Source organism: Sycon ciliatum, chromosome 4, assembly GCF_964019385.1.
Source record: "Sycon ciliatum chromosome 4, ocSycCili1.1, whole genome shotgun sequence".
Lineage (NCBI taxonomy): Eukaryota > Metazoa > Porifera > Calcarea > Leucosolenida > Sycettidae > Sycon > Sycon ciliatum.
Window position 1 is genome coordinate 38563158 of NC_088646.1, and position 23791 is coordinate 38586948.

Sequence of the window (23791 nt, forward strand, 5' to 3'; positions counted from 1 at the left end):
ATATACACACACACGCATGTACTCACACATACACACATACACACACGCATGCATGCATGCACACACACACACACACACACACACATGCACACACACACACACACACACACACACACACACTAACAAAATTCTCTGCAAACATCGTGGTTGCAAACAGCTTGAAATTGTGGAATACTGCGTGTTACCCGTATATTTTCAGTGTGGATAGAACAACGGGTAGCAGTACCAGTGCACACTAATACGACAAACCCCCGTATCCAATACACAGAGTGGACACTACTCACACACAATCATACATGTAGCTTAACTCACCGTCAATGTGTACTTGGCAAGGGTTTCTCTATCAAGACTGGCGTTAAGACTGACCAATCCGGACGTAGACACTGCAAACTTGCTGCCGACATTTCTACTGGTGATCCTGTAGACAAGCTGGGCATTAATGCCAGAGTCTGCATCGCTAGCATTCAGCTGGGCAATGCTAGCAGCCACAGAATTCTCCGGCACAGATACTTGTAATTGAGACACCGCCAATCGTGGGCTGTTGTCGTTCAAATCAATAATGTCAACAAGAAGTGTAGTGCTGGCCGATAGAGATGGCATTCCTTCATCTTGTGCAGTGACAGTTAGGTTGTACTGATGTGGACGGCCATCATAGTCTAGTGGAGTCAACGTACTCACTTCTCCAGTGCTTTCATTCACAGCGAACTGTCCCAAACCTCCAGTCAGGGAATACACAATCTGTGCATTCCTTCCTACATCTTGGTCAGTGGCTGCAAGAGAGGCAACTGGAGTACCAGCAGGCTCGTTTTCCTCAATCCGAGCTGGAAAGAAACCAGTGCTAAACTGTGGAGCATTGTCGTTCACGTCAAGTACCGATATGACAACATTTAGAGTTGAGAACAGTGGTGGAGTTCCAAGATCCCTCGCCTCAATCACCAGCAGATATTGACTGATGCGTTCTCGGTCCAGCATGGACACCACCTCCAGCCATCCTGTACTGGTGTTGATGCTAAACACAGACCCGTTGTTGCCGGTGAGAATGCTGTAGTGGAGAAGGGCATTAGAACCTTGGTCACCATCACTTGCCAGCAGCTGTGTGACCGGATGTGGCAGCACAGCGACTCCTTCACTCACGTTGGCCTGGATGGTCGAGGCAGGGAATGCAGGCCGCTCGTCATTGAAGTCCAGTATAGTAATCTCTAAGAGAGTGCTGCTGTTCAACGGTGGTATTCCATAGTCCTGTGCACGAATCTCCAAACGATAGAACGAGCGGGTCTCAAAGTCCAACTGTCCAATGACTGAGACCTGGCCTGCTTGATCAATACTAAAGCTATTTCCGATGTTGCCGCCAATGATGGAGTACTGAAGAAGGCCGTTGAGTCCGGAGTCTTGATCGCTTGCAGTAACATTGATAACTGCACTGTGCAGCGCAATGGACTCGGAGATGCTGGCGTTGTACACGGCATGACTGAACTGTGGAGCAACGTCGTTCACGTCAAGTATACTGATGATCAGCCGGGCAGTGGAGCTCAGCACGGGCAGGCGGTTAGCATCTACGGCAGTGACCGTGATATTGTACATGGCTATCTGTTCATAGTCCAATGGTTGGGCAATACTCACAACACCACTCTGAGCATCAATGCTGAACACGCTGGAGTCTATGGAGTACAATATAGCGTTGGAGTCTACATCGCTGGCATTCATTTCAACAACGGTGCTTCTTACTGGTGCAGATTCAGACAGGCTGACTGTTACTTCAGTCGGATCAAAGACGGGTGGGTTGTCGTTGACGTCAATCACTCGAACAAAGACAGTCAGCACTGAACTCATCGAGGGCAGTCCAAGATCGTACGCTTTCACACGCAGTGTGTAGTTAGCGTCCGTCTCGTAGTCCAGTCTTGATCCAATGGAGAGTTGACCTGATGTAATATTCAACTGGAACAGATTAGCACCAAAGCCAGGCTCTAACATGTACTGCACAATGCCATTGATTCCACTATCGGCATCAGTGGCATAAGCCGTCAAGACCACCGATCCAGTGTCCCGCGACTCCGACACGTTGACATTCACAGATGCATCCATGAACGAAGGAGAATTGTCGTTGACGTCCAGTAGCGTGATGTTAGCCATGGCTGTGGCTGTAAACTGACCATCAAACACACTGATCTGCAAGGAGTACTGGCGTGGAGGCATATCATAGTCAAGCAGACCCGAAGTACTCACAAGTCCAGTGCTGCTGTTGATAGCAAACAAGGTGAAATTGTCCACCAGTGAATAAACAAGAACTGAATCAACATCAGCATCGGTTGCCGACACCTGCAGCACATGATGGCCGACTGGAGCATTCTCCATAAGCGGCACTGTCTGCTGTGCTGGGCTCACCACTGGTGCATTGTCATTGACCAGCATGATTGCAATGCTCGCACTCGTGTTCTGACTGAACGCTTTGCCATCGCTGACTGTAATGAGAACTTGACGCTGTGCACTGGCGTCAGGCTCTGGTGCGCTGTTGTTGTATCGCAGACTACGCAGTACATCGGTCATCTCACTCGATGATCTTGCAACAGGATTGCCCAGGCTATCGGCAAAGTAGAAGGCAAACGACGCCGGTGGAATAACCAGTCTTCGCGTTATGCTTGCAGAGCCTTCGATGGTCTCTTGTGACGAATCACGAGCATTTACGATGGTGACTATGATCTCTAAAATGGAGGAGTCTGGGTCAGTGATGTTGGCTGCACTGGCAATGTTGACTGCTGGGCTGTTCTCCGTGAACACTACGAGAGGCAAGATGGAGGGTGACACAACAGGGCGGTCATTAACCGGTGTGACTGCGATCTCCATGACGGTGAGGTCGCTGGAGAGCTGTCCGTCAGATACTGTCAGGAAGAGGCGGCGGGTTGCCGAGGTTGGATTGTCGCCTGGGTTCACATACTCCACACTGTTCAAGGCTTGCTGATACGCCATCAGATTAGCAGTGCCTGATAATGTCAATATGCCACTGGATGAGAAGTATTGGGTGCGTATTCCAGCGGGCACAGTAGCTATGTTCAACCTCTCACCGGCGTCAACTGGTGGAGATGAAAACGCTATTGTCGCTGACACCAGGCTGACCGAGTCGGGATCAAAGACCAGTAGGGAATTCCCCGTCACTGACAGCAGGCCACTGTCCTCCGAGAAGGACACAGCGTAGATCTTCATGCCTGCAATGCGCACCGTTGGTGCATTGTTAGTCGCAGAGAATGTGATGATTGAGGTTGCCACGCTACTATTCAGCTTACCATCACTGCAGGAAACACGCAGTCTCCGGATGGTGCCACTCTGCTCCAGACTTTCAAACGTTTCTCCAGTTTGGAGCGTGTACGAAAACCGAACAGAGCGCAGAGCCATCAGATAGTTTGTCGGCGTATCGGCACCAGTGAAGACGAGCGAATCTCCGTGCTGCTGGACAGAGATTGCCGTTCCGGTAGTGCTAGCTGTTAGATTGTCCGACGTTGCTTGATAGCTGGTGATCTGCACTATCATCTGGGCTAAAAGTAAGTCATCGCTGTCCGTAATACTGGCATTCGTATCAGCAATGCTCACACCGGATAAAGTTTCATTGTACACGACAACGTTGTCAGTGAAAGCGCCCAGACGGAGCAGGGGCGCATCATTCTGATGCAGCAAGCTGATATTGACACATGCCAGATTGGTGAAGAACATTCCATCAGTGGCCAGCATACACACCTCTCTCCATGGCACACCTGCCAGCTCATCAGCAGTGTTGATGTACGTCAGGAGGCGAAGCACACTCTGGAACTCACTCAACGATGCAGGGCCAATCAGATTCAGGTACTGATCTGTCTGCGCTGAACCGCGCTGCATGGAAATGGACGGAACCGACCCTACGCTGAGCGCAATCATCTCACCAGCACCATTAGCTGCATTCTTGATAGTAATGTTGAGAGACTGGATAGTATTCATTCCTCCGTCTGTATCACTCAGCACTGCAGCGGGTGACACAATGCTCACAGCAGGTCCTTCCTCGGTGAACGATGTGGAATAGTTGATGGACTGGTTTCCCAGCTGCAGCTGCGGCGCATGGTCGTTGACATACACGATGGAGATCGATACAGTACTGATGGGGGAGTTGGATAGGCCATCATTGACACTAACTGTGACCTTGCGTACAGTGGACAGGGGCTCATCAGCTACACTGATAAACTGGATATCTTGTAACAGACTCTGATATTGCACCACACTAGCCACACCACTGATTATTATCTGGTGACTACCTGAGCCGGAAACCGATAACGTGGCCGGAATGGTGCCACTCAGCCGTAAAGAGTCTGATGAGGGAGCTGCAAGTCCACTGTCGAGCATCAGCCGAGCAGTCAGACTATACAGTGGGAATGTGTCCTCATCAGACACAGTCAGAGTACTGAAGATGGTCACCGGTCCTCCGTTCTCTCTAAACACAGTGCTGGCTTGTGTGGGTGAAATGACTGGTGAGTTGTCATTGACATCCTGAACAATAATACTAAGATTAGCTCTGCCATTACGCTGCGGTGTACCGTTGTCTTGAGCTCGGAGAGCCAGCTGGTACGAAGCAGTTGTTTCTCTATCCAACTGGCCCAGCAGTTCAACAGAACCGCGTAGTGCATTGATAACAAAGTGTCCCTGTGCATTGCCGGACACTATGCTATAGGAGAGGACAGCATTGCTGGTGTCATCATCATCACTAGCTGTGACTGTGATCAGAATGCTGCCAGCCGTGGTGTTCTCTGGGACTGTGATACTGTACTGGGCTGGTTCAAACACTGGTGAGTTGTCATTGATGTCCGTTAGAGTCACCGTCACCTGTACAGTGCTGTTGAGTGATGGAGAACCACCATCCATGGCTACAGCGTTGAACACAAACACGGACTGGGTGTCGTAGTCCAAGCCTGGTGCAGCCACAGTCAGCGACCCAGTCGTGGCATTGATACTGAATGGTACGGACGTGTTGGTGAGTACGTACGTTATGACAGCATTGCTGCGAGCATCTCTGTCGGTGGCCTCCAACCGGCCCACTTCCAAACCAGCTGACAAATCCTCCGCTACAGTGTATGAATAGGACGACTGCCTGAACACTGGAATGTTATCGTTCACATCTGCCACCGTTATGTCCAGCATTGTGCTGCCGCTCATCTGTGGTATTCCACCGTCCACGACTGCAATGGATAAGCGGTAACTGGCAACCAGCTCACGGTCAAGGAGACCAACCAGTACAATGTTGCTGCTAGTTGGCTCGGTATTGAAGCGACCCAAGACATTGCCACCTGTGATGGAGTAGGTGAGCAGAGCATTGTTACCTACGTCAGCATCAGTAGCATGCAGCGTGTACACCACAGACCGTAGGTCGATGTTCTCCAGAACGGTGACAGAGTAGAGCGTCTGATTGAACACGGGTGGATTGTCGTTCTTATCATCGATGCTGATTGTTACTGACACGACTGAGCTTGCCGGAGGCTGGCCCTGATCTGTAGCACGCACTGCAAATGTGTATGACGGTGTGAGCTCTCGATCTAGACTTCCATTCACAAAGATGTCACCGGACACAGCACCGACAAAGAACGGTGCACTGCCAGCAATGTCAAGTTGGTATCTGATGACAGCATTGCTACCTAGATCATCATCGATGGCAAGTAACTGCAGAACAGATGTACCAGCAATGCTGTCCTCCAATACTGAACCGCTGTATGATGGCAAGGAAAAACGAGGTATCTGGTCATTCGAATCCAGCACAGTTATACTCAGCGTGGTGCTGCCGACAAGCTGGGGAATACCCCTATCGTGAGCGTCTGCTGTGATGGTGTAACTGCTAATGTTCTCCCGATCCAGTGAAGAGACTAGTCTCACAGTACCTGTTTGCTGGTCCACAGAGAATGGTGTCTGGCCACGCAAGCTATACACTATCTCAGCATTAGTACCAGAGTCAGCATCCATAGCGGTGATGTTCAGTATGGCCATGCCTGTGACAGCACTCTCAAACACTCTAGCCGAGTACTGCGGAGAAGAGAACACGGGAGCGTTGTCGTTGAAGTCATCCAGGAATACTGCTACTGTGGTGTCGCCGTGCAGAGGTGGTGATCCACCGTCAGTGGCCCGAATGACAAGATTGTACCCGAACGGGCGTGTGTCGTAATCCAGTGACTCGGCCACAAGCAGTACACCGGTGGAGGGAGTGATATTGAATACATCACCGGTGTTTCCCCTCACGATAGTGTACTGGCTAACTACTCCGCCGACACCCGTATCAGCATCCGTAGCATTCATCGTGATCACAGGATGGCCAATGATGGCGTTCTCCAACACCCGACGGGTATATAGTGCTGCACTAAACGCAGGCGGATTGTCGTTGACATCCATCACAGACACCGTGATCAGTGCCCTGCTGCCCGGACCAGTCACACCACCGTTTGATGCCAATATCTGGAGACGATACGTCGGCTGGGTTTCAAAGTCGAGAGTCCTAGCCAAACTGAGAATTCCTGACATTGCCTGCAGCTGAAACACATCTCCTGTGTTGCCGGATGTAATGCTGTATTGGATACGGCGAGGAGATAGTCCACCGTCTGGGTCGGTGGCCAGTACAGACAAGAGCGAGGTGGCAAGGGTAGCATTCTCCGCCACATCAAGTTGATACGATGCAGTCACAAACACTGGTGGTTCATCGTCGATATCAGTGATGTTGATCAGAACAGTGCAGTTTGCAGTTAGCGGGATAGCTCCCATGTCAGACACCGTCACCAAGAGTTTGTACATTGTCAGCGACTCAAAGTCAACTGGTCCTGCCAAGCGGATGACACCCGTAGTAGCATTGATAACAAACGTTGAGTTGATATTGCCCGAACTGATGCCGTACGTCAGCTGCGCATTCTTATCGATGTCATTATCCTGGGCGGTGACTGACAGCACCAACAGACCAATCGCTGACCGTTCTGCAATGGATGCCGAATACACAGGGCTGGTGAACATTGGTGGGTTGTCATTGGCATCGAGGACATTCACAACAACCATCCCATAGGCGATGAACACTCCGTCTGTCACAGAAACATTGAGTATGATGGAGCCCACTGATTCCCTGTCAAGCTTCATGTTGAGCCGAACATTACCTGATGAACTAACCAACACAGCACCAGGAACGGATGAGGAGACGAGATTGAACATTAGCGGTGATACAACTGTATCAACATCGTTGGTGACCAGTTGTCCGATTGACACAGGAACTCCACTTGCCTCACTCACATTGATAACTAAACGAAGTGGTGACAAGACTGGTGCATTGTCATTCACATCACCAACAACGACCGTGACGATAGCTGTGGATGATAGGGTTAGATTCTGTAAGTCTCTGACTTGAGCAACCACGGTCAGCACGACTTGGCGATCAGCTTCAAAGTCCAGCGGACGCTGCAGAGTCACTACACCACTTGTCTTGTCTACACTCCACTGTCCTGTGAGTGGAGCACCCAGAGAATACGTAACTGGACCTTTGATCAGTGGATCACCGCTGACTGCTTGCACCATCACTACAAACGCACCTACAGTGGAGTTTTCCAGTAGCGTTGTTGTGTAGGGCAGACTCTGGAAGATAGGGGCACCATTAGGTTTTGGCAAGACATTGACTAGCAGTATAACCTGGCTTGCCATCACAGTGGTAGTGCCTTGGTCTGACGCTGTGACAGTGAGGCGATACAATGGAGCAACAGAGTAGTTAAGATTCCCTGAAACAGTCACCAGTCCGGTTGCTTGGTTGATCATAAACGGAGCCGAGGTCACTGCAATGCTATAGACAACATCACCATTGCTGCCAGCGTCGCTGTCTGTAGCCGTCAGAGTAATGAGTGGGTACCCTATGCCAACATCTTCTCGCAGCGATGCATTATAGTCGGGCTGGTCGAACACAGGACGGTTATCATTGATATCTGTGATAACGAAGACAAGCGTGGCTGTGGCGGACATGCTGGGAACACCACTGTCCGTGGCTTGTACCACTGCGGTGTACAGTGCTGCGGTCTCTCGATCAAGTGTTTGATTCAGCTGCAGAACTCCACTGCTGCTAACGGTGAACACGCTACTACCATTCCCAGAGATTAGCTCAAAGTCAGACACAACAGCGTTGAGACCCGAGTCGTGAAGATCAGATGCTGAAACAGATCCAATCTGCGAGCCAGTTGCAAGGTTTTCCGGAACTGGATACGTGTAAATTGGCTGGGAAAACACTGGTGGAAAATCGTTGATATCCAGGATGGTGACAGTGACGGTGGTTGTGGTTCTATTAGCGGCAACGAGAGTGGAGTTGCTGTGACTCAGGGCTGCTACCGTGAGGTTGTATGTAGACTGTGACTCGCGGTCTATGTCAGCAAGTACAGCGATCACTCCAGTCGAGGAATTGATCGTGAAGAGGCGCTGATCTCCAGTAACAATACTGTACGTAATGGCAGAGAATGGATCGATGTCTGCAGCTGAAACAGTGACAACGGGCGTACCGGGGCTAGAATGCTCACGCACACTAGCTTGGTACAGAGACAGTAGAAAGTGTGGTGCATGGTCGTCCACATTGGTTACATCAATGACAACTGACGTCGTGCCTGTCATCCTGGCTGGACTGCCATTGTCCGATGCTCTCACAGTGAATCGATGCTGCACCTGCGACTCAAAATCCAATGACGATGTGGTAGATATTGTGCCTGTGGTGCTGTTAATGCTGAATGCCATGCTGCTTGAGGATGGTACAATCTCGAACAGTATACGGGCATTCTCACCACTATCAGCATCAGTTGCCTGCACTTGGAGTAGAGACGACGATATTGCAATCACCTTGGGGCACACAGACAAGAGAACGACATATCGTATTTTACCGGTTGTAAGTCGACCCCCGTATCCAAAAGTCTCAATTCTGCGTTTTAACGTTTCACCCAAAGAAGCACTACTGACCACTCCCTGCTACTAACACATCAACAAGTCTTGTAAACATTTCTTTTTGGAGGGTATAACGTCCCAATCCTTGAAAAAGGCCAATAAACTGGCAAAAATGTGTACACATGGTGCACTCGTGCATGCAGTGCAGGTCATTTTTTGTAAGATACTGATAGTTCCCGGTTATAAGTCGAGTCCCGGTTGTAAGTCGACCCCCACCCTTTCTCCTTCTATTTTTAGTCGTAAAAGGTCGACTTACAACCGGAAAAATACGGTAAATATCATCGAGTTTTAGTAGAAGCCAAGTGACAAAAAAACCTTTCAACTTTAGTACTACAGTACACTATTCCGTGCATGTTGATTTGTCACATGCGTGAGTTAGTTGAGTGTACACACACTGCGCCAGTATCTTCTATATTAAAACAGTATCACTCATTTCAACCCCTTTCATTCAATATCTGCTTCTCCTCCGATGATTTCGATATCTTAAGATGGAACGAAACAAGACTTTTCAGCGGCAACACGACGACATCTACAACACAACAAAAAAATTAAAAAAATCTACATCCTACCAACCCCTAGAGTAAAGAGGGTCCGAGCCTGGGTTTTCCCAATATGGTTCAAATGGTCGCAAGACCGGGACCCTGCCAACCGGGTTATGGTTGTAGTCAGGAGCACTATGCGTCCTCGCCTTGTAACATGCTGTCAAAATCGAAAAACATGTTAAACTACCAAGCAAGGCTTCTTTATACAAGTAGCAACTTCTAGCTGTTGTGGAGTGTGGCTGGTGAACTGTTCGTGCTGGTGTCTGCCAGCGTTGTGTGGTCTTGTCTGGTCACAAGACAATCTACCACTGCTGTGAATTGACGGATCAAAATTAATAAAGGTGGCATTGAAAAATTGGTCGCTGCTTGAATGACGACTAGTGGTTAGAGTATCGCTGGCATTTAGTGAAGGGCCCTTGTTTGAGTCCTGGTAGTGATCTTGTCTTCATCAGATTTTTCTTTTTCATTCCCTCAAACTTATTTTATACTAGCATAGTAAAATTAATCCTGTATCTTTCTCGAGAATGCCCTACAGTATATGTGTAAACAATGCAGAGCAATGGTGCTGAGCCAACACACAGAGCCATTGAACACTCACCTCTGACACAGAGACATGATACAGAGGTGCTGAGAACCGAGGTGGGCTGTCGTTCACGTCGAGAATGTCTATCAGCAAGCTCTCGCTTCTGTCGTGTGCCGGCGTGCCCGCATCTCTGGCCTGTACGAGCAGTGTGAATCTGGCCCGTGTTTCGCGATCCAAACCATTGCTGACTCTCACAGCACCAGTCGCCGGGTCAATCTCAAACGACGCGTTATCGTTGCCACTCAGTATGGAGTAGAGAAGAGTACCATTGCTACCATTATCCGTGTCTTGTGCAAACACTAGTGTTACCAGCGTACCTACTGGACTTGCTTCAGACACATTGACAGTGCTCAACGCAGGGACGAACCGCGGGAAGTTATCGTTGATGTCCAGAATGGCTATGTCAATAAAGGCAGGAGTGACGGCTTGACGAGATGGTGACGCCATTTCAGTAGCATGGACAAAGAAACTGTACTGGGTTGTAGTCTCGCGATCCAGAGGCCCGGACACTGAGACGATTCCGGTCGAAGAAACTTGGAACGGGACAGATGAATTGATGCTGTACACCACATTGTCACCGTCACCGTCCGATGCAGACACCTGCACAACACTGTGACCAACCCTGGCATTCTCATCAACAGCTAGACCCGTAAACACAGTCCTAGTAAACATAGGGAGGTGATCATTGACGGGCACGACTGTGATAGTGGACTGTTGCAGCCTGCTCATTACCAATCCATCACTCATAGATACCTGGACTTGGCGTGGCAGGAGAGAGCTGGGCTCCAGCGCCAAGTTGTTGTAATGTAGACCCTGCAAGAACTTGCTGGCACTGCTGAGAGGCAGACTGGGAGAGAATGTATACTGCACGGATAGGCCAGATATGGAGCGTGCTGTGTTTGTCGTTGTGGCTCGGACTGCTGGGTCGGATGCAATCAAGACCTCACTCACTCCATCCTCCACACCCGTTACCTGTACAAAGACGGTAGCAATGCCTGGACTATCAGCGTCATATGCAGACACTCCAGTGGGTAGAATGACAACGGGGCCCTTCTCCTCAACAAATGTGACAGCAAATGGAAATAGCCCAGCCGGCTGGATCTCAGGAGGATCATTGACAGCAATGACTGTGATGAGAGCTTCGGCTGAGTTGCTACTGGTACCTTTGTCATCAAACACATGCATTATCACCCGCCGTAGTGTAGTATCTGGATTTTCATTGGAGTTGTAATAGACAATGGTTTTCATCGCCACAGCGTACTGATCCACATGGGCCTGTCCCAGGATTGACAATGTGCCGCGTGTCATGTCATAGTTAAATGTCAATGCACTGTTACTGATATTCATGCGTAGACCTTCCGTTGCACCATTGGGACGTGGAGAGAGGCTGAATGTAGCCTGAGTCATGTTAACGCTGTCGACATCTTGAAGGGATAACTTTGAGGATACAACCGCAACACCACTGTCACCTTCTGTGAAACTGACTAGGTATCTACGGGTAACGCCGAGGCCGGAGATATCAAGGAGCGGCGCATCATTCAGGCTTCTCACTGTCACAAAGACAAGGATACTGCTGATAGCGAGTCCATCACTAGCTATGATCAGTACGGCGCGGACGCCAGCTGTTGGCATTGCATCATTGGTGTGCTGATACGTCAGAGTTTTGAGCACGTCCACGAAATCGCTTCGCAGAGCCGGGCCCACCAGAGATAGAGTGTTGGTGCCATACTGAACGCGAATGCCAGGCCTGTTTGCAGAGACATTCAACAGCTCCATTGCACCATCGGGCGAGGTCTGAAGCGAAATCGTCACGGACAGTGCAGTGGTGTTGTCACTGTCGGTTAACGACAAACCTGTTGGCAGTAGCAGAAGTGGTGGCGAGCCCTCTGTGAAGGTGAGGTTGTTCTCCCCACTGAGTTGTAGCACTGGCGGATCGTTGGTGTGCATGATCGTGACAATGGTGGACACGGCAGGGCTGAGCAGGGTGCCATCGCTTGCTGAAAAGCTGATTTCGCGCACGGCTGGCATGCTAGGCTCAATGGCAGTATTGTCATACTGTACAGTTTGCAACACCTGCTCAAAGTCAGCGAACAGTGCAGGACCAACAAGCCAGAGCGAGCTGGCTGAAGTCTGGATAATGGAGACTTGCCCACTAGCAGTTGCGGACAATTTCTCATTGGTACCATCACGTGGCAATACCACGGACACATTTACATGGTCAATACGCAGCACACCAAAGTCCGAATCAGATATTTTCACAGACGCCGACGTTGCCCTCACTGGCCCGTGGTTCTCAATGTACAGTGTGGCAAAGTTCAGACTCGCATTGCCGTCCGTTGAATCAAGATCAATGACTGGCCGTCTATCATTCACAGCGACAATCTGCACGCTGGCGACTGCCATGGGACTGTAGAAACGGCCGTCGTAGAGCTGAATCTGAATGCGACGTGTAGCAAGATCAGGCTCTGCTTGTGCATTGTAGTAACCGGTGGAGCGTATGGCTGTTTGAATGCCGACCAGTGTGCTGTCAACGTATTCTACTGTCCCGCCTGCACTAGATCTGCTTGCCGTACGGGTAGATGACGAGGCAGAGTTAGCCACGGGGACTAGCCATTCATCACAGCTGCTTACACATGCCAGGGATGCCGCGGCTACAGCATGCGGGGCATAGAAAAACCCAGACAGCTCGCCCAGGAACGTGGCGGAAATGCCGGAGCTAAGACCATCTGAGCCGAGGTGCAGCAGTGCATTGCTTGGCAGAGGTTGGAGTGGGCTAGAGAGTGTGGCTGTGGCAGATGGCAGCAGTCCAGTTGCACCATCGACATGGAGGAACACATTCGGGTACGACATCACAACAGCAATGTGCTGCCACTGATTCGTTCTCAATGAAACGGCAGGGAATGTTACTGTAGTGTCACTGCTTGATCCAGCTCCTCCAGCTGTTTGGTATGTGATGGTCATGGTGGATGCTGGCGTGTCGATACGCAGAGAGAAATACTGCTTTGCTCCATCAGACAGGGAGAACAGTGGCGCAGTCACATGACTACTGATCTTGATCCACATACCAATAGTGAATGAGTTAGTCAGTTGTATAGAGGCTGCCGCTGTGTTGGCTGATTGTCCCTGGGCGGCAAGCCGTAGAGTAGCGGAGTCAGCAGTTAGAGCTGCACCAGCAACAAGTCGAGCACTGGAAAGAACATTCCCAGTACTAGCGTTAACATTGCACTGAGCAAGTTTGTTCCATGGCAGAACAGAGTGACCACACTCCAATCCAGTGTACGGAGACACCACAACAGTACCGCTCCGTTGAAGGGTGAGAGTCGCAGTGAACTGCTGGTGAACTACATCACTGTCTGACAGTGTTAGCGATCGAGCAAACGGCACAGCAGCTCCGTTCTCGGTGAAAGACTCTGTCAGGGTAGTTGGGGAAATGACCGGAGGATTATCGTTGATGTTCAGCACAGAGAGGCGAAGAGTTGCAGTGGCCGAGTTTTGAGGAGATCCACCATCGGAAGCAATGATGCTGTATACATGGCTCATAGCTGTTTCCGCGTCAAGACGCGTCATCAACACAACAACGCCTGAGTCGGAGATGGAGAGTGCTCCTGGGGGTTGAATAGTGTACGACACCTGACTGTTCGTACCACTGTCAGCATCTGATGCCATCGCCACCGTCACCAGCGTGCCACTTGTTGAGTTCTCAAGTAGAGATGCACTGTACGACGATTGAGTGAACACGGGACGATTGTCATTCACATCATTGATTGCCACTGAGATAGTTGTGCGGGACGTACGCGCGGGACTGCCCTCATCAGAAGCCTCAACATCCAACAGATAACTAGGAATAACTTCCCGGTTGAACGCAACGTTAGCTCTGAGAACTCCAGAGACAGGATCAAGAACGAATTGAGATGAGTGAGCTGATGAAACAAGTCGGTATCTCACCCGTCCATTGCTACCGGCATCCAGATCATCAGCTGTGACAGTACCAATAGCAGCACCTCCAGCATTATTCTCGGTAATGTTGAATGTAAACAGGCTAGGCGAGAACAGTGGACTGTTGTCGTTGACGTCCAGGACATCAACTGTCACGTTGACGGACGTCCGCTGCTGTGGGTGCCCTTGATCGGACGCCTCCACCACAACGTGATAGGCATCAACTTGCTCCCTATCCAGAGGGGGTGTAACAGTCAACTGCCCAGAGGTGGTATTGAGTTGAAACCTGCCACCACTGCTAACGCTCAGTACCGAGTACACTATGGCTGCATTACTGCCCACATCAGCATCAGTTGCCAGTAGCTGGACAAGTGCCATCGACGACGATATGTTTTCATAGACAGACACTTGATACGCTGGTCGCGAGAACACGGGTGCATTGTCATTCACGTCTGTGATCAGTATGGATACATTGACAACGTTTGACATGGGTGGCTGACCCTCGTCAGACGCATCAATGACTAGATTGTACTGGCTTGCGACCTCGCGGTCAATTCTACCCGCGGTCGTCACCACTCCACTGTCATCCACCGTGAACCTCCCTGCCGTATTTCCGGACATAACAGAGTAGATCACGGTACCGTTGTTGCCAGCATCAATATCAGTTGCAAGGGCACGTCCAACTTCACTGCCAGCGCTGATATCTTCAGTAATAGAGAATGAATAGCTTGAGTTAGCAAACTGCGGCCTGTTGTCATTGACATCAGTGACCGTACACGATATTGTGACCATTGACATCATACTGGGAGAGCCCAAATCATACGCAACCGCTGTCACTGAGATTGAAGGCGCTGTCTCACGATCCAGTTCATTGCGGATGTTCAGCACACCCGACGTGCTCAGAGAGAGGTAGTTGTTCGGTGTCTGAAGACGATACTGCACAGTACCATTAGCACCGAAATCAGCATCAGTTGCCGTCACTTGCAAAATGGTGTCACCAACAGAACGACCCTCCGACACATCAATGGAATAGGATGATTGAGTAAACCGTGGAGCATTGTCGTTGATGTCGAGAATGTTGACGGTGAGTATCTGAGTTGACTGCATGGGAGGAGTGCCACGATCCTGTACGTCAATCGTGAGCAGATATTGGGACTGCTGCTCTCTATCCACACTGGCAGTACTTACCAGGGTGCCAGATCTTGAGCCAAGGGCAAACGGTGCGGGAGGAACATGTGATGAGACAATGTAGTAGCGCACATCAGCGTTGACACCGCTGTCACGGTCCGTGGCTCGTGCAAACCCCAGGACGGTTCTCAGAGCGACGTTCTCTGTGACGTTGATGACAGATGGTGATGTTATGACGGGAGCATTGTCATTGACATCCGTGATACTTACTGTTACAGTCACAACAGGTGAACTCAGAGCAGGTGATGCGAGACTGTTGGTGGCTTGTATAGTGAACGACGGCTGGAAGAATATGATCTCAAAGTCGAGAGGAGCAGCTACCACAATAGCACCTGTGCTTTGATTGATAGCAAACAAGCTGGCAAAGTCTCCGCTGACCTTCCTGTAGGTGATGAGGCCATCGACTGCATACATGCCCAATGGTGAATCAGCATCCGTAGCAGTTATAGTATCCACCGTGAAGCCAATCTCAGTATTCTCAGCCACCGTCAAGCTGTAACTTGTCCTGGCAAACACAGGCGGATTATCATTGATCAGAGTCACGTTGACATGCGCACTTTGCTCATTGCTCTCCAGCAGACCATCCGATACACGGATGCGGACGGTGCGGACTGGCTCCGGCGTTGGCTCAACTGCAGTGTTGATGAAGGCCAGACTCGAGAGGAGTTGCTGGAATGTGCTGGCCGACTGAGGCATTGGCGATGCAGAGAAGTCATAGCGGGCGCTCATCGTTCCATTCTGAACCATGTTTGCGAGTGTGATGCCTGATGGTAGAATGTACTGTAGCTGCTCGGAGCTGCCATCGGGAACAGGTGATACTGTCACAGTACATGCTGCTAAAGTCATGTTGTCAACATCACTGACCCTGACTTGGCCAGGTACGACAACCAACACAGCACTGGATTGTTCAGTGTAGGTCACAGGTAGTGGCTGCCGGGATGATGTCACAAGAACCGGTGCATCGTCAACACCAATGATTGCAATACGCACAGAGCGTGTGATGCTGGTGGAAATGGAATCGTTGACCGTGACGGTGATGACTCGTTGAGTCTCTGTGGGAGCTTGTGCCGTGTTAATGTAGAGCAAAGACTGGATGAGCATGGCATAGTCACTCAATGTTGCTGATCCCACGGCGTGCAGTTCAGCTGCGGACACTTGCGTGACAATGATGGACGAGGATGGAGCCTGTGCTGATAGAGACTCGCTGCTTGCATCGAGTGGATTCGTGAGAATGATGTGTGCCGAGACCAGATGGGTGTTGTCGGCATCCAGTACCCGTGCTTGTGTACATACCGGCAGCGCTGCATCACCCTCTGTGAAGCTTGCCGTGACATCACTGCCAGTCGCACGCCCATTCAGATCAACCAGCGGTGGATCGTTCACTGCGCTGATGGTCACGAATGCTTGCACGGCGTTGCTGGACTTGACACCATCGGACACGGAGAATGTAACAATGCGCTGACCGTCGGTCGGATTGCTACCCGTGTGCGTGTAGTATAGAGATTTCAGCAGTTGACTGTAACTAGATATGGTGTCCACACCTGTAAACATAACAGCAGACACACTGGGTGTAGCTCTTATCAAGCCACTGCCGACAGTGTAGGTAAGGAGTTCCTGACTGCCGTCCACACCACCAGTCATGGTCACAGTGGCACTACTTAGAGATGTGTTATCGTTATCCGCTAGCTGGAAGCCAGAATCCGAGAGCTGGACAGGACCACTTCCTTCGCGATAGCGCAGCGCAATGTCCCCATTCAGAGTTAGCTGCAGATTGGGAGCATCGTCGACAAGATCTATGTTGATACGTACAGTGACTGCCGTGCTGTTGTGAAGCCCGTCGTTTGCTACTATTACAACCGAGCGAGTTGCGGGGTTGGGCTCTTCGGCTGAGTTGAAGTAAGTCAGCGAGAGCAGGGCTGTTGTAAACACTGCAAAACTGGCAGGTCCAGTCAGTACCAGGGAATCGGCAGACGAGGATATGACCAAACCATTAGCCATGCTCGCCGTGATGTTCTCCTCAATGCCATCGCGCATGCCAATCAGTGATACATACACCGATGCCAGGTTCACAGCTCCCGAGTCGGGATCAGAGAGTGACAGTGCAGTAGCTGCCAGCACAGGTATGCTACCGGTGCCCTCTGTGAAGCTGACACTGGCAAACGCCGGACTCGCTGCTGATAGGGACACTCTAGGTGGATTGTCATTGATAAGATTAATGTTGACACGGATCACAAGCGGCACACTTGCTAGTCCATCATTCACTTGCATGATGACTTGCCGTGTGTCTGCCGTTGGTTCATTCTCGACATTCCTGAACAGAACGGATCGAAGTACTGCACCATACTGGGCAGCAGAACCTGCACCGGATATCACCATGACGCGGCTTGAATTCTGTAGGGCAACACTCAGCCTGGTTACTAGACTAGTGGCGACAGACAGTTGATCTTGATACGGTGTCAGTGTGTTTGTTGAGGCAAGTTGAACCGTAACTGTGGCCGATACTATATCAACCAGATCCAATTCGGTGACTGTCAGCTGCGGGGCAAGGTGAACTGCCGCTCCGGCCTCAGTGAATGTTACACTGGTGCTGGGAGAAGCTAGCTGCGGTGCATTGTCATTCACATCTCCTACCTGCACAAACACGGTGACCGTTGATGACATAGCTGGCCGCCCACCGTCCTTGGCTTGAACGGTTAGAATGTAAGACGGCCTGGACTCCCTGTCCAGCGGGGCTAGAGTTGAGAGATTACCCAGCAAGGGCTCAATGCTGAACACGCCAAGGTTATCCAGCAAAGCGAAGGACACCGTGCCGTTGGAGCCGGCATCCGGGTCATGAGCGAAGACGTCGAGACCACTCACTATACCGGCCGGTGTATTCTCAGTCACGGTGACATTGTAGCTGGTCTGTGTGAATGCAGGCGCATTGTCATTCACGTCCAGTAGCGTGATCAGAATCGTCGAATTGCCCGAGAGCTCTGGATTGCCAAGATCGTGCACAAGTAGCGGAACAGTGTAAGATTTCTGTGTCTCGCGATCAAGAGACCGTGCAACGGTGATTAGTCCAGATGTAGCAGCAATGCGGAAAGCAGACACACTGGGGTTGAGCTGGTAACGAAGCTCGGCATTGGTAGTCGAATCAGCATCGTCTGCGGTCACAGTAAACACAGACGCGCCGGGTGATATGCTTTCACTGATTGAGACCTGATAACCGCCCTGTGGTGACACAAACATTGGTGCATTGTCGTTGTTGTCAAGCACTGAGATGGAAACTTGGGCAAAACTAGTACGCTGTACAGCTGCCAGGGAGTTAGATAAGGAGATGTTTAGCGTGTAGCGGGATTCAGCCTCATAGTCCAGACTTTGGGCCAGTGTCAACACTCCTGAGATGGCGTCGATGGTGAAAACTCCCACGGCTGAGCTGGTTGCAATAGTGTATCGTACCACTCGGTTCACACCGCTATCTGCATCTGTTGATGACACTGTCAACAGACTGGTGGGGACTGACGTATTCTCGGGAACACTCAGTGTGTACATTGCTTGATCAGGCACAGGATTGTTATCATTCACGTCCAGGACATTGACAACGACTTGCGCGTAGGCAATGAACGCACCATCACTGACGCTGACATTCAGTGCGTACCGCTGCGTGGTCTCAAAGTCTAGACTGGCTGCAAGTACTATGCTGCCCGTCGCACTCTGCACAGCAAACACACTGGGTACGCTAGCGCTTGCCAGGGCATACGTCAAGGGAAGCTTGTCGGGATCGTCGGCAATAACCAGGCCAACGTCAGTGTTGACTACCTGGTCCTCGGCTATGTATAATACATACATGGTCTGGTTCAGCACAGGGGCTTGGTCGTTTACATTCGTCACAGCTATGCGTAGCTCAGATGTTGCTGTTTTCGGAGGACTACCACCATCACTAGCTGTCAGGATCAGCACGTAATTCATGCGCTGTTCGTAGTCTAACGTCATAGCAAGACTGACGGCACCGCGCGAGGAAACGCGAAACCTCTCCGATCCAGATCCACTTAGGGTGTAGGTGAGTTGACCAAACGTTCCACTGTCTGCATCCGTGGCGGTGATAGTCCTGATCACAGTGTTTGCTGCCGTCGACTCCGCAACTGTCAGCGAGGTGACGGTTTGCTGGAATACTGGAGAATTATCATTCACGTCTTGAACGTTGACATCCAGCGTGGTGTTGCCAAGCTGCACTGGCACACCGCTGTCCATTGCTAGAAGCACCAGCTTGTATGCAGTACGTGTCTCATAGTCCACTAACTTTGCCAAACGAACGAGTCCAGACGTCCTGTCTACAGAGAAGACATTGTCAGTATTGCCGGTGGAGATTACGTAGGTCAGTTGACTGTTCACACCGGGACCGTCGGCATCCCGTGCAGACAGCTGCAGAACCTGTGAGCCCACGATTGCAGACTCTGCCACCATTACAGGATTCATGTGTGCTTCAAACACTGGAGCATTGTCATTGGCATCGCCGACCAGTACGCGCACTGTTCCATTGCTGCAGAGACGCGGAACCACTGGGTTGCACACGCTCACAGTGAGATCGTACGATGGAGTGGTCTCATGATCCAGTGGTCTGCGCGTTGCCACTACTCCGGCCACGCTCACTGCAAAGTCATTGCCATCATCACCCGCGACTAGACTGTACTCTAAGAACGCATTGAAACCGGTGTCAAGATCCGAAGCTGAGAGTGTGGTTACTCGGTGTCCTGCTGGTTGATTCTCGGGCACAGTGAACTGGGAGAACAGTGGTGTCAGCACTGGGGCATTATCATTGATGTCAGTCAGCGACACAGCAAGGGTAGCACTTGCACGAAGAGCACTCGACAAGTCTGCGCCGTTGTCCGTCACATGAACCAACAAGTCGTACGCCGCCACCCACTCTCGATCCAGAGTGCGCGCCACCGACACAAACCCCGACGCGTTGATGGCAAAGTCGGCACTGTCCGTGCCGCCTAGCGAGTAGGCTAATGCCCGTGACAGCAATCTCTTGTCGGTCACCACTGCTCTTGCAACAGCCGTGCCGACTGCTACTGGCTCCGTGAACGTACGTAGTGCTGGGCTGGCCAGCAGCGATAGGCATGTACCGGCACAAGCCACACACTCGGTGCTGGAGTCGGGATACTTGTCAGCGGGGCAGCTCGCCACGCAGGCTCCACTGTCCTTGAAATGCGTACAACTCTGCAGAGAACAAGACATGCACAGCATACAACACTATGTAACTTGCGTACACACCAATACATGCCATGTACCAGTATGAGCAACATGTCAGCAAACTGGTCTAGAACATGGTAGCAACACAAACGTTTTGGCCTGCAAACGTTCATGCATGCAGGGCGGGGGGGGGGGGGGGGGGGGCAATCAGTCATGTTGTGTAGACCAGGCTAACATGTGTGGCAGTCAATTCATCAGCCTTGCAAGCTGTTGAACGGTGTAATCCCAGCACAAGTTGCTTTGTCTAACATAGCTTGTTCGCTATCATCGCTTCAGCGATGGGCAGGTGTACGTGTAAGTGCGTGTAAGGGAGGGGGAGGGGGGGGGGGGGTATATAATAGTCAACTTCGCGAATAACGACTGCGGATATAGCGACAATTTGCGAATAATGACAGAATGTCCATGCCAAGAGCAAAGTCCCATCTAACCGCAAACATTTTACTTAGGATACAACAACTATCTGAGTAACAACAAATGTAGTGCTACCAGCTTCCATCTAATACTTCAACTTATTTCACCACAGTCCTGAAGAATGGTACACAAATAATGTAGCTGGAAAATTACATAATGATCCAGTCCTTACCACACATGCACTCGGTCCTGCACCTGAACATCCAGCTGAAGAGCACTGCGTATGACACGGTTGACATCCCCTTGGATTGGCGAGGTCGTAGAATCCCGTCAGACAACTCTGGCACTGCAGACCATCCACATTCGCCTTGCAGTAGCACTGGCCGGTGAGCGCTTGACACGAACTGTTACCAGCGATCGTACCAACTGTATTACACGAACAAGCTTGACAGCCGTCAGCATTTCTCAAGGCCAGGTTATAGTATCCACTGGTGCATGTATCGCATTGCCGACCGGTGACGCGGGATTTGCAGGCGCACTGTCCAGAGTCGGCCGATGCCAGATCCCCACGACGACAATCACCGCCATTGGTTATACCGGCAGCAAAGCAATTGCATGGCTGACATGCAGAGACGCTGGTGAGATCAGTGGAGCTAGGATGGTAGTAGTTAGTGATGCAGGACTCGCACTGTGTCCCGGTTGTAAAGTGCTGGCATGATTCACAGGCACCGCGACCCAGTGCCGAGCTGTACTGGCAACTGCTGGAGTGATTGTTGCAGGCGCACGCCTCGCACGGATTAGACCGTGCAACGGTGCCCGCTAGCCATGGCCGATTGTTGTAGAGTGGCTGGCAGAGCTGGCATGACGATCCAGCCGTGTTGTGCTGGCAGTTGCACACCGATCCGCTACAGGTGCTCGCATGGCCATTGCACACACACGGATTACCAGTCACAACCCAATCACTGACAGCATAATACTGGTCACTCGTGCACGTCGAGGTCACATGACTAGTGAGCAGTCGTGCACGCAAGTGTGTCGCTTGTGCAAACAGCTGCAGCCCAGTGTCCTGATCAAACCGTGTGGAGTTGGGCCTGACCACACTGTTGAGCAGGTTGAACGTCACCACACCGGATGATGCAGCCGAGAACAGATTGCTGCACTGAACGCCCGTGCTGCTTGCCAACACGCCGTTGTCACGTAGGTTGAAACTAGCTACACAGTCGGAGGCATAGTATTGCAGTGGTGACCATGTCAAGCCGTTGTCCGAGGACTTCTCCACAACCATGGCCTGAGGTCGCGCCGATGTAAATGTTAACTGAAAGTATAAGACATGTCTCACGCCACCAAGACTCATCGTGATGTCTGCCTGTCTTGTGCCGATCGCAGATATCCACGGTGTGCTGGCACTGTCGTCGTTCAGAAACCCAGCATCCCTGGACGCGGCCGTCAGTCTCCGCACAGAGCTGGAGTCGTCCAGGCTTTCACAGGTCTGTGAGAGCAAGGATCGGATGACCGAATGGGACGGTGGGCAGCGGCATGCCGGTGCAAAGTGTAGAGGACCATTGTCGATCCCGGCAAGCAACTCAATGTCAACATTGCTCAAGGCTTGCGGGTATACACGTAATGAATGCAGGTCGCCTGCGGAGACAACACAGCAATACACACAAACACACATAGAGTGAACGTGAAGGCACTACACAGCTAGGAACATACCAGTAAGCCAGCATTGTGATGTTGTACTACTGCTAACGTAACTATCCACAGTAACACGCCACAGTGAGATTGCAGCCAGCAAGCACTACAGCCGTGTACTCGTATCCTTATGATGCCGGACTCAACAGATCTAGCCTCACAAGTTAGTTCCAGTATCCATCGACCAAGCTTGACACCAGTGCCATAAACAGTGGGGTTATGTTCAAAAAGTGTCATGGCAACCCAGTAGTGATACCATGATTCCTGGTCCTAGTCTCTTGAGCTTACCACTAAACTCAGAGCCAGGCGTGACGTTGCTCAGGGCTAAACAGACACACAGGACAGGTGAGAAAATATAGAAGACTTCATTAGATGAGTATACAAACCAAGTTCCATGTCAACCGGGGACTATCATGAGCTAGCTGTCCAGAGATAGTGCGAAGCTCGCTGTGCATACCGCAGTTCAGGCACTCTAACATCTAGCTGTCTGAGATTGATTGTAATTAGTGGTACGGTAAAACCCCTGAATGGTGGTAGTGTCACATAGTACATGAACTACAAATATTCTCTAATGATGCTACTGGGCTGACAAGTGCCCCTGTCTTGCAATAGACACTAAACTGTGCTTTTTTTCTCTTCTTCCGTGGTTGGTCTCACCCTCTCCTCAATTCAATTGGCTGTCTTGACATGCTACGAGGTGCAGATATAAATAAACAAATAAAGCAGCCAACCAGTACCAACACATTACACATAGATTCAGGGCATATACTACACAATCAAGCTGAAGACAGCGGCTTGCGGCAAAACGGTCGCACAGCCACGCATAACTCTTATGATAACACGCACCGTTCACCAACGTACCTGCTGAAATCGGTATCATGTATCTTGCACCAGCAAACAGGTGATCACCGGGACGATCGATGTCACCCATGTACTTTGGCAGAGTATGCCGACTGCGCCGTGCTCCGTTTACATACAAGACCATGTCCGTTGCATGGACAACGACTGCCAAGTGGTACCAAACATCCGGCAGAAACGCAACACCGGACACGATGATATCCGTGGACCCGATCGGCCTGCCGACCTCGCGGTACTTGAACGTCAGCTCAGACCGTGCCGCATCGCTCTGAATCGCGTAGAAGGCAGTCAGACCGGTGGCCGAGGTCTTGGCAACAATGTACCTGCGATAGGTGGTGATATAGCAAAAACAAACAGCAGGTCATGAATGAGAGAATAATCTTAGCCTCAGTGGTGGAAACAGAGTAGTTCCCAATACCTACATGTACATATAGTCAAGCTACTGCTTGCCTCACCC

General features: G+C 50.9%; 1 protein-coding gene across 1 annotated transcript in view; it reads right to left on the minus strand.

Moving 5' to 3' along the window:
* LOC135816055 (mucin-3B-like) overlaps window positions 1-23791 on the minus strand; it is a 55906-nt gene that overhangs the window by 29922 nt on the left and 2193 nt on the right. The window contains exons 3-7 of the mRNA XM_065329420.1: window positions 23338-23657; window positions 22765-22800; window positions 21017-22422; window positions 10087-20400; window positions 313-8844 (exon numbers count right to left, since the gene is read on the minus strand). Coding sequence (XP_065185492.1) covers window positions 313-8844; window positions 10087-20400; window positions 21017-22422; window positions 22765-22800; window positions 23338-23657 — 20608 coding nt within the window. The remainder of the gene's footprint in view (window positions 1-312; window positions 8845-10086; window positions 20401-21016; window positions 22423-22764; window positions 22801-23337; window positions 23658-23791) is intronic.